Source organism: Talpa europaea (genome assembly GCF_964194135.1).
Source record: "Talpa europaea genome assembly, chromosome: 1".
Taxonomy (NCBI): domain Eukaryota; kingdom Metazoa; phylum Chordata; class Mammalia; order Eulipotyphla; family Talpidae; genus Talpa; species Talpa europaea.
The window spans coordinates 98,364,936-98,376,952 of NC_140073.1; the positions used below are offsets into that span (position 1 = coordinate 98,364,936).

Here is a 12,017-nt window from a genome sequence, read left to right on the forward strand (position 1 = left end):
CTATTTGTAAAAATTATCAAGCTAGTTCTAAAATTTAAATAGATATGCAAAGGACAGAACAATCAGATTAATTTTGAAAAAGAACAATGTTGAGGAGATCACACAACCTGATTTTAATACTTACTGTAAAGTTACAAAAATGAAGAAAGTTTAAGAGAGTCCTATGTATAGATTCATAGAACACTTGAAAAGAGACAAGAAATACACCCATATATATATATATATATATATATATATATATATATATATGGTTACTTTATTTAAAATAAAAGTTTCAAAGTAATGGAAAAGATAGATTTTCCAGCAGATGATGTTAGAACAACTTCATAGCCATATGGACAAAATGAAACTAGTTGAATTCCCATTAAAACAAATATTAAGTTGAATCTGACTATAGATCTCAATATAAAGGCTGAAATGCTAAATTTTCTAAAAGATAAGGTAAAAGAAAATATTTATGACCTTTGGAGAAAGACATCTCAGTCAGGATATGAAATGACACATAATAATATTTTAAAAAACTAAATAGACTTCATCTAACTTTAATCTTTTACAAAGAACACCTTCAAGAAAACAAATGACTGCCTATAGAGTGGGAGAAAATAGTCATAATATACATATCTGGTAAAGGACTTGTATTCAGAATATATAAAGAACTCTTAAATTCAACTATAAAAAGATAACCCAATTTTTTTAACATGCAAGTGATTTGACATTTTATAAAGGAAGATACACAAATGTCCAATGTGCACATGAAAAATAATTGAACATCATTAGTTGTCAGAAAAATGCAAATGAAAACCACAATGAAATGCCACTACATAATTACTTGAATGGATTAAAGTTAAATAGAGTGATTATACCAAGTGTTCACAAAAATATGGGCCAACTGGAACTATCATACATTTCTGTTGAGGTTGTGAAATGATACAAGCAATTTGAAAACTACTTGGGAGATTATACTTTTAAGATAAATATACACTTATAACCCTGAAATTCTACTCTTATTTCCTTAATAGAAAATAAAACATGTATCCAAAGACTTATACAGAAATATTCATAGTAGCTTTGTTAATAATGCCCCCCCCAACCAATTGAAACATCCTGAATACCCTTTAGTAGGTGAATGGGTAAAAAACAAAAAGCCAAAACAAAAACAAAATAAATCATAGTACATCCACACAATAGGAAATTACCCAGCAGTAAAAAAGAAACAAACTATGAATATACCCAACAAGAATAAATCTTAAGAAATGTATTGAGTGAAAGAAGACAAATGTGAAATAACATCTTCCATAAGATTCCTTTTATGTGAAACTCTAGAAAAAATAAATCTAATCTACTATAATAGAAAACAGGCCCTTGTGAAAGTGGGTATTAATTGAGAACATTTGAGGTAATAGAAATGAGATGGTGGCGACATTGGTGTATGTAAAAATTCATCACATTGTTTCCATAACATGTGTACATTACATTATATGTACATTATACCTCAATAAAATTGATTTTTTACAAAACAACTGCTTCCAAACTGGACTTGAGGGTGAAACAATGGCTTCTCAGTAATTTAAGCAGAGCTTATGGTAGAACTTATATTCTAGCTGTACTAAATTCCTTTTCTGATTATATATCAAAAAGCCTCTTATTTTATACTAGTATGTCTTTAATACCTTTTTCTTTGCTCTTTAAACAAAAGGAATATTCAAAATACTGAACTGGAATGCAGGTATATTTGTTTATCCACATATTCTTTTACTTACAGCAGACTGGTTTTTCATTTGTAATAGTGAAGTCAAGTTTCTAAATAAATGTTCTTCAGTTAAAAAAAAGTGAGATAAAGGAACAGTAAATTTATCTTTTTAAATATTAGATTCAATATACTATAGTGGAATATTGATATGGTGATATATATAAACCTAAAATTGGATAACCATAACTTAAAATGTTAATTTGTAAGGAAGATTATATATTTGTATGCAGACATTAACATTATCTACAAACATTGAATTATTGCTATATGAATAAATGTTGAAGAAAATTCACTGACATTTTCATTTGATAAATTGGTTCTTAATTTGAATTATTTGCTCCTTAATATCCCCCAAAGTTTTAGATTGCAAATTACTGATGAAAGGCAAGATTAAGATTTTTTTCAGGATCTTGTAAATTAGGATAAAATACCATGAAGTTGAGGAAAAAGCAGGGATATATCTGAACAATAATGAAGGGTCATACTCCAGTTTGCCTTTGTCTTTTTGCCATTGAATGCACTTGAGTGTGGGCAGATGGAGAAGATATGCAGAAGGTATCCATGTAAAAAAGGTTCTGTGTCTGTAAACATTCACAATCTACTATTTTCAGTTTTGCTCTTTTCTTTCTTTTTATTCCTGGCATACATTTCAATTTCTTTAAGGCAATTCATTATAAAAAAAGACAGTTCATAAAAAATAACATTTCACTTTAGACTCATTGATCACTTCAAAAAATACAAATCATGTGGACAAATTACTTCAAAAATGTTATGCTGTCATCAATGTCTTGACAGCCCTGTGCAATTAGAAATACTTAACTTCAGGTAGACGCTAGATCATTTTACCGGTAAAAAAAAAAAAAAGAAGTAAAACAGATTTTCTTATTTAAAGAAACAAAAGCTTGATTTGCATCATGCTTATAATTTCCCAAGAGTAAAATTAAATCTGGAATCAACAAAGATAAACCTCTTACCTGTTGGAAGGTGCAGTGTTATGTTGTTGCAAAAATCTGTGAAGCAGCATTCAGTTTTGGTAACATTGTTGGAACTATGACAGAAGACTTGAGCATTTAGCTCTGGGAGTGAGACACAGGACTTGATCACCTGTTCCTTTCCATTGGTTAGCATAACTGAAGCCCAACATGCTCCTTCTGTTTGGCAGGTGAAGTTTGAAGAGTCACACAAAAGACATACACACTTCAGACCTAGAAAGTATAAGACAAAAAGCTTTAAGATTAACGAATCATGCAAATTTATTTCATAATTTTTACGTATAGAAATACAATCCTAATGAAAACCAAGGGAATTTTTAAATAAACAGCACTGGGTAAGCACATGCTAATGTGGATACTGCCTCACAGTCATGTGTATTATTAAAATTTTTGCTTATATTTTTGTGAATTTACTGTTACTACTATATTTTAAAACAACTTTCTCATCTATGGTCATATTCCTCCTTTTTAAGCTCTAGCTGTTTATTCCCAAAAAAATAGCTCCTATAAAATAATGTATGCACAGCAACAAGGTGCGCTGTCCAGCATCACTTGCAGGACTTTAATATGTGATTATAGCAAATGTGTTCTGTTTGTTTACCCTTTTTTTTTAATATTTATTTATTTCTGCATACAAGAACTGGGGTACAGGCCAGAGGTGTAGAGGATGAGAGGATTCACCAGAGACAGCATGGGGAACAGAACAGTCAGATTGACTAAAAACACTGCTGAGGGGAGCAGCAGGCGAGCCAGGAGAGGTCTGCTGTGCCATGTGGGTTGCTCCCTGGCCGGGGACTGAACTTGTGCTGCAGTGGCTGCGGATAGCTTCATAGGTTGTGTCTTAACCCCCTGAGCCACAAGGGAGGCACCTATTTACCCTTTCTCTTAAACTTTTAAGTGAATATGATAAACACCACTGTAACTATAGACATTTACAGCTCTAAAAATGTGTGGTTATTTATATTTCTATTCTGTGATGTCTTAACATTGTTGTTATTGCTATAGTACTTTCAAGCATTGATGAGTCATAGTTCCCCCTTCTAGCTAAAGAATACATCTTAATAAGAGTACTAGAACAGAGACCATGACATTCAGGCAGTTTTCTTTAATGAGCACATCTATTCTATAAAGCAAAAACACACATCAATAATAGAATTTTATATGTCTACATCAACAGAACTTTCAAAATTAGACTTTGCCAAATTAATCTGTTTACCTAGTTTTCTCAACATTCCCTCGGTATTATACACCCCCCCATTATTAACTCTGTTAGCACAAAGAGTCCAGTGATTGTGAGTAATCTATTCAAATTGTATTTTAGTTATATGGTTTTCAAATAGTACAGTGTTAAATAAGTGCTTTGTATCACTTAATGAATTTTTGTTACATTATAACTGTCCTCCATTATTATTGCTAATGACTTAAAATGGAGCTAATTTTATACTCGTAAAATATTTGATACATAAATTATTATTTTTATACTGAACTTCAAATACCAATAGAAGAACAAACATGGATAATATTCATATGTAACTGTATGTGTTCTTAAGAACAAATTACATACTGTCCAACAGAACTTCTCTTCATTTGACTAATTTTTCTTGATTGGTAAAATAACATCCCTATGAACATTTTTATTACTATGTGCTAAGGGAAATACAGTCATAAAATAAAATACTATTTTATTATCTACATTGGACCGAACATAATAGCTCACTCTTCTATTTATTCCAGTGATGATCAATATAAGTAAATAAATGCTTTTGTTCGTATTTATATACTATCAAAAACCCTTATAATCTAGTTTGATTAAGATTCAATAAAGCTAGATATATAGTATCCAGGTAGTTTAAAAATATCTTGTCACTTTTCTTGTGTGAAAGATAGCTCATAGACTGAGTATTCATCCCACCCAGTCTTCAAACCCTGGTTATACTAGTTTTGTGATGTTGGGCATTACTTGACTACTCTGTGATTTCATTTCCCTATGTGAAAGATAGGAAGAATATACCTCTTCATAATGGTATTATGGGACAAAATTAGTTGGTCTATGAAAATCCTTAGAATATTTCTGATACATAGGAAATACTATGTAAACATTAATGACTATATCTTCTCATACTGGAAGATTGTAATCCATAGGGATGTGCACAGACCATTTAGAAGGCATAACAGAAAAATAGATTTCTTTCTGTTTTGCCAAGAGTGAGTTGAATGCTCTCATTCCTTCAATGGTCCAGGTCAGACTCTAGACAGTCACACAGCAGGGTGGCACCTGGCAATGATTCAGAAAAAGAACTGAGGAAAAGACAAAAATGTCCCAGTCCTAGCTCTGTCACTAATTTACTGATTGACTTTGAAAAAGATATTTAACCCTAAAGGGTTTCAGTGCCTTTTCCTGAAAATGGGAAATGAACTGGAATAGGGCAGTAGGTCCAGAAAGTGTCATACAGTACCAATATTTTATGATTGCATAAATTCACGATTTATGGAAATTTAAAATTGTAAAACATGGAAAATCCATTGACAATTAAGAAACTTAATCCACAGGGGTTATTCTTTACCCTCATAATTTAAAGAGCTGTGGCTGGGAGCAGTAACTTTACTGAAACACAATCTCAAACCTTTTATTACTAGGCTCCTCATCAGAGTCTCCTCAAATTTCCTATTTCCGAGAGAAAAATAGCCTGGAAATCAAGGCAGCCAACTAAGAAATATGAATGCACTGAGTGACAATAACCATAAAGTACTCAACACTTAAACATATTTTAGTTTCACATGCATTTATCAGCGAATATAATTCCCAGGGCAACAGTGGAAGTTGGCTATCACTATCTCCATTTTATAGATAATGAAAAGAGGCTCAAAATGATCAAGTGACTGAATTAATGTGGCAGTTGTTAGACTACTCAAGCTAATATGCTAGCATAAAAAGACAAATACAGAAACTGTTCTCCCACCTCATCAGTATCTAGCAATAGTGTATAAAATACAGTTACAATACAATAGAAAGAAATTAATTAGCAGTGAACAGTTGAGGTTTTGCTTTGCAGTGTTCTAATTACCTTTTTAAAATATTTTTAAAAGATTTATTTATGGATACAAGGGCTTGGGGACAGTCCAGAGGTGTGGGGGGGTGAGAGGATTCACCAGAGACAGAGTGGGGAAAAGAACAGGCAAACTGACTGAAATATACTGCTGAGGGGAGCAGCAGGCAAGTCAGGAGAGGTCTGCTGCACCATGTGGGTTGCTCCTTGGCCAGCTGGGGATCAAACTCGTGCTTCAGAGGCTGTGGATTGCTTCATAGTTCGTTGCTTAACCCCTTGTGCCACCAGGGAGGCCCTGTCCTAAATATCTTTTAAAACACAGTTGAAATATTAATCATGTTTTTCTATTGAGGTATAATTGGTATATAACATATTAGTTTCAAGTGTATAAAATGATTATTTAACTTTTTACATATTGAGAAATAATCACAATAATTACAGTTAGTATTTTTCTACAAATTCTACCTACCTATTTTCTGAGGAGACAGGTGGTAAAATAAAGGTCAATATTGTGCCTTCATTTAGCATAAATAACCATATCTACCAAGTTGTTTAATTTTTGTATTAGGTGCAAGCTTCTAAGAAGCTAACTTGATACTTTATCTTTGAAGCACAATAAGCTCCTTATAAAAATGATTACATGATAGTTCTGACCAAGGAATAATCTGGGTACTTCCTGAATTTTTTTTAATTTTATATATTTTTACATCATTTTTCATTTTTGCACAATGTATGCATTTTCATCTTGGTTATAGTCCCCATACAATACCCACCCCCCTTATTTTGACCCTAATCCCTTCTCCCCCCACCCCAATATTTTTTTAAACTCTTTTTAAAAAAAATTTTTTTAGGGCCTCCCTGGTGGCGCGAGGGGTTAAGCACCGCACTACGAAGCAATCTGCAGCCTCTGAAGCACGAGTTCGATCCCCGGCCGGCCAGGGAGAAACCCACATGGTGAGGCAGACCTCTCCTGTCTCTCCCGCTGCTCCCCTCAGCAGTGTATTTCAGTCTGTCTGCCTGTTCTGCTCCCCACTTTGTCTCTGGTGAATCCTCTTACCCTGCAAACCTCTGGCCTGTACCCAGCTCTTGTATGCATAAATAAATGAATCTTTAAAAAAATATTAAATTTTTTAGATTATTTTTTATTTATATAATAAATAAAAAGGTACAGGCCAGAGGGGTGGAAGGGTGAGAGGATTCACCAGAGACAGAGTAGGGAACAGAACAGGCAGATTGACTGAAATACACTGTTGAGGGGAGCAGCGAGCGTGTCAGGAGAGGTTTGCTGTGCCATGTGGGTAGCTCCCTGGCCAGCCCAGAATTGAACCCATGCTGCAGAGGCTGCAGACAGCTTCACAGCACTGCGCCCAACCCGCTGCGCCACTGGGGAGGCCCTACTCACTGAATATTTAAAGGATATAAAATTTTTCTTTCAGTTTAAAGTAAAAGGTACCAGTAAGAATGATATATAGACCTAGGGTGGTGCAGTTAAAACACAGTAGACGACACTTTAAATCTTGCATGACAGAAAACACTAACACAATTGAGAATTTCTAATGATAATGGCTTTAAGCATCTACTAAATCTCATTTATACCCATCAGTTGGCAGGACTATTCCGCTGACAAAACATACAGAAAACTAAAAGGAACTTAAGATGTGTATAACATACAACATACTAATTTCCTACCAATCCACTATATAGTCACATTTGGCATATAATTAAGTTATATTTATGTCAACCTTCTTAAACATAGAACTCTTGTGTTGACAATTAAAACATAGATGCCATTAGTGATTAGACTTATGCTTTCATATTTTGCTCTCTTAAAAAAAAAACTTACATTGAGTCAGTGATACTAGAATATTCCATGACAGGATAAATCTGGTCATTAGCACACAGTAGTCCAGCCTTAAGTTTCTTTATTGAACCTTTCCCTTTATACTGTACTTGAGTCATATGGAAAGGGGTAGCAAATGAAATTGAAGGAGGTAATTACCCATAATAAGGAGATCTATTAGATTTTTCCCACAAGGAAGATTGCACATTTCTTGTGTCTCCTCCCACCCTTGAATTATCCCCCTCTCCCCCCTTTTTGCCAATTAGTCTGTAAAAGTCAAGACATCTGTTACCCACAAGACATCTGTTACCCACATGAAACAAAGGATGTGCACATTCCTAACCAACCAGAAAATAAATTTTCATCCATGTGATGGCAAGCAAATTTACATGTGATGGCAAGCAAATCCTGGTGTCCAGAAATGTAAAAACCATCAGACAACATACACACACACACACACACACATAGATATATATGCATTTATATTCTGTTCTTATTTAAAAGTAAAATATTTGCTTGGGAAATGCTCATTGTTTTAGAATTAGATAGGATTTTTAGTAAGTTGATTTTGTATTACCTAGATTTTGAGTCTATATGCTAAGATATCGTTAGACCAGTGTCTTGCATAAGTTTGACACATAACCCTTTTCCAGACATTAGTTGATTCAATTTTGTTAATTTTAGAGCAGACGATTAAACACAAAATACTTTTTTAATACAGAAAACTGTTTCAAATTTGACCGACTGAATATGTAATCTCTTCATAATTTGCAGGCTTCTGAGTTAAGAAAAGGAACAATTCAAGCTCATCAGCTGAATATGAAAAGTACAGCAATAGGATAGGAGCCAGGACAACTTAGCACTTGTGCATCTGAAGGAAAGCCAGACAGGGTCAAAGGAATTCAGATACTGATCTTTTTCCCTTTCTATTCCTTTTCAAAATTTCATTTTCTTGTCATGCAGTCATTTCAAAGCATTTGTCTTTTTTAATTGTAAGGAAAAACAGACTAAAGGAAAAATTAGCAACTAAAATATGGGCAATATAAATACAAACTTTTTGGCCAAATGAGTGTTCAATAGAGATTCAACTTTTGGAAATTCTATTTGTTAGGCTGTAGCCCAGAAAATTCAGAACTCTAAATACATTGGAATTCAACCAACACAAAGGAAAATCGTTCCTTTGTGCAAAGTGGCAATTACAAGCCCCTGTTCAAGATGGCCTGAGAAAGAACGGAACTACCTAACAGGAGAAATTCTCTAACAGGAACTGCTTCCACGTCCAGGTGCCAAGCTCATTTCAGGAAAGGGCCAGCATATCTGTGTGTGCTCTGTTTTAGATTAAATCATATATATGAGGGTGACATTGGTTTACAACACTGTGTAAGTTCACGCCACAAATGTATGTCATCACATCATGCCCACCACCAAGACACCAATAATCCTCCACCATGATTCACTAACGCCCCTCCACACTGTTCTCCATTCAACATCCTCCCCTTCTGATAGCCTTAGTTCTGCAGTCAGATTTCATGGCTTTGTTTTGTATTGGTTTTGTCTGTTCCTGTGCTTTGTTTCTTTATATTCCCCATTTGAGTGATATCATTTGGTATCTGTCTTTTCCCTTCTCATTTATTTTGCTTGGCATAATGCACTCCAGTCCCATTCGTGCTGTTACAAATGGCAAGATTTCATTGTTTGTTTGTTTCTAATAGTTAAATATACCATATTTTTTTAACTACTCATCTGTCATTGGACAATTAGGTTGCTTCCATAATTTGGCTATATTTTTTTTTCCAGTTTATGATCTGGTCATTTTTATATATTGTACTTAAATTCTAAATTTTCATGTAATTTGATTATGATGTGAGATAACATAAATCTCTTTCCTTGATGGTTAATTCTTAGATTTAAAAAAATCACTTATCAAAGATTATTGTATTAGGGTTCTCCATAGAAACAGTGGGGTATATATGTGTATGTACAGAAAGCTTGAGAGAGAGATTAATGTATTTTAAGAAATTGGCTCACTGATAATTCAGTTTCAAAGTCTGCAGGTAAGCCAGCAGATCCAGGGAAGAACTTATGTTGTAATTCAGGTCTGAAGTCAGTTTTGCAGACAATTACCTCCTTTTCTAGGGACCTCAATTTGTTTTCTCTTAAAGCCTTCAGCTGATTGATTATGCCCACCCATGGAGGGTAATCTATTTTACTCAGTGTACCTATTTAAATGTTAATCCCATCTAAACAATACCTGCACAGTAACATTCAGGCTAGTGTTTGACCACAGAGCTAGGTGCCATGTTCTAGTCAAGCTGACACATAAAATAATGACCAAAATTTTTACTATATGGAAATATTTGGTAAGAGTGAAAGAAGGGTAGGAAGGAGGAAAAAGAAAAGATAATTCTCTAAAGTAATTATATATACAATTAGAGGACATTATGATAATGTGGTAAACCAAATCAGGGGGGTATACAAGGTTGCTAGACTATAGAGACTGAACACCCTTAATCTTGCTGGGGATAGGGACAGGAGCAGGCCAGAGTGGCTTCTCTGAGGAGTACAATTACTCTTCACCATTTCTTACCTGTATCCCTCCCCTATTCAGAGTACCAGTCCCACCCCACCCTCTGAGTGGACCTCAAAACCTCCAACTGTAGTAGTACTCATCTACCAGTCAGTGGGGTTTATGTCTCCTGTTGTGGAACTGAAATGTATGAGCACTAACCTGATCCATCTTGCCAACAGGTTCTTATCTCACCCATTCCCCAGATGGAACTCCATTTGCAATGTCAACAGGCCTCTTCGCGTATGTGGCTCCATCATCACAGGGTCTCGGTCTCGTGGGCCCTGCAAAGAACTGGGAAGGTCCTGCCACCTTCCCTGGAGTTGCAGTGCTGGGCTCTGGGGTTACCTCACAACCCCATGCGTTTTCAGGTCCTGCCTGAGGTGACCAGACTGTCGTGCTTTCAGCTGGTCTTTGGAGTGAGTGAACACTGCTTCATCAGCTCCTGGCTCTCATTGTCCACTAGATAGTTTTCTGGTACACATACTGGATACCATCTAGCAGTAGCACATAGGCTTTTCTTTATAGAATGACCTCACCTCAGGAGTAGCATTTTCTCCTGCATTTCAAAATACATGTCTCCTTAAAATAGAAATAAGAATCTCACAACCTTAGATCTCTGCTAAGATTTTGAAATAAAATATAAAGTGTGTTTAGAAACAAAACAAGATAATTGTGAACTGAATTACTTTTTCATTGGAAAAGTGGCCCCTTTGCTTTCCAGCTCCCTAAGTATCACTACTCTGTATTGGGGGAATGGCTTTGAGAGCATTGCTTGCTAAAGTGGGATTTATTGAAAAGGCTTTGCTTGCACCCAAAGATTCCAGCCATCGAAATATTGCAGTGAAGTCTACAAATTATAAGAAGAGAAAGAAGTGACCATTAAAGCCCTTATTATGATTTGCCTATTTAGGTCACATTGACCATATTTGGTGTTCACATAAAATTATACTCGATAGTAGTGGCTACCACATTTGGAGATTTCACTGAACAATTAAATTTCACAAATAATTTTGGAACTCAAACAAGAATTGCACTGAACTTTTGCCTTCCCAAAAAAGCATCCTGAAAAAGAGCACTTTTAATACCATCATTTAAAAAAAAAAGAAGAAAGGGTATTATAATAACCAATTAAGGAAGAATATAAATCTCAAAATTAAGGACTTTGCCATGATCAATGATATCTTTTACATTTTTCAATTATTGTAAAACATAATTGTATTTTATATGTTAAATTTCTATTTCTCTTTTTCTATTAGTAATTGTTGTGGTGATAGGGCAGAAGGATCAAAAAGTACATCAAAAAGTGAAGGTTAAGTGTCCCATCTATCCCTATACTTTTTAATCACAATCAATGATCATGATCCACATATGGAAGTTCTCTATTTTTACTCAACATGGAATGCTGTGAAAAACTAAAATAAGCTAAAAAGAAACAGCCAACCCCCCAAGCTACAAAGAACACTAGTAGTTAGGAGATCAAGTATCTGAATAACAAGGAACTTCTTTGCTTAGTGAATGGACTGCTGGGCCTTCCAACTCAATTCAAAGAGCTCACACTAGGCAAATCTTCACCTGCTTAAAATTCATCTTGTAAAGTCTCCATTGGTACAGAGGCACAGATCTTCACACTGTATTTGATCTATTTACAGGACTCGGAAGATACATATATATATATATATAAATTCTGGATTATTATAGATCTGAGTTCAATATTTTGCTTGTCAAATCTATGATTTACTTGATGGAAAGCTGTTGATCTGGAAAACATTCTCTCATTTTAATAATGTTTCCATGGGAAATTATTATCAATTATGGCTAT

The 12,017-nt window shown here is 34.6% G+C and overlaps 1 protein-coding gene across 3 annotated transcripts in view; it reads right to left on the bottom strand.

Moving 5' to 3' along the window:
* Positions 1-12,017, bottom strand: part of ACVR1C (activin A receptor type 1C) — a gene marked incomplete at its 3' end in the record, with an annotated part of 66,433 nt that overhangs the window by 36,645 nt on the left and 17,771 nt on the right. For all 3 annotated transcript variants that reach the window (XM_084242028.1, XM_084242027.1, XM_084242026.1), the window contains exon 2: positions 2,725-2,955. In XM_084242028.1, coding sequence (XP_084098154.1) covers positions 2,725-2,955 — 231 coding nt within the window. The remainder of the gene's footprint in view (positions 1-2,724; positions 2,956-12,017) is intronic.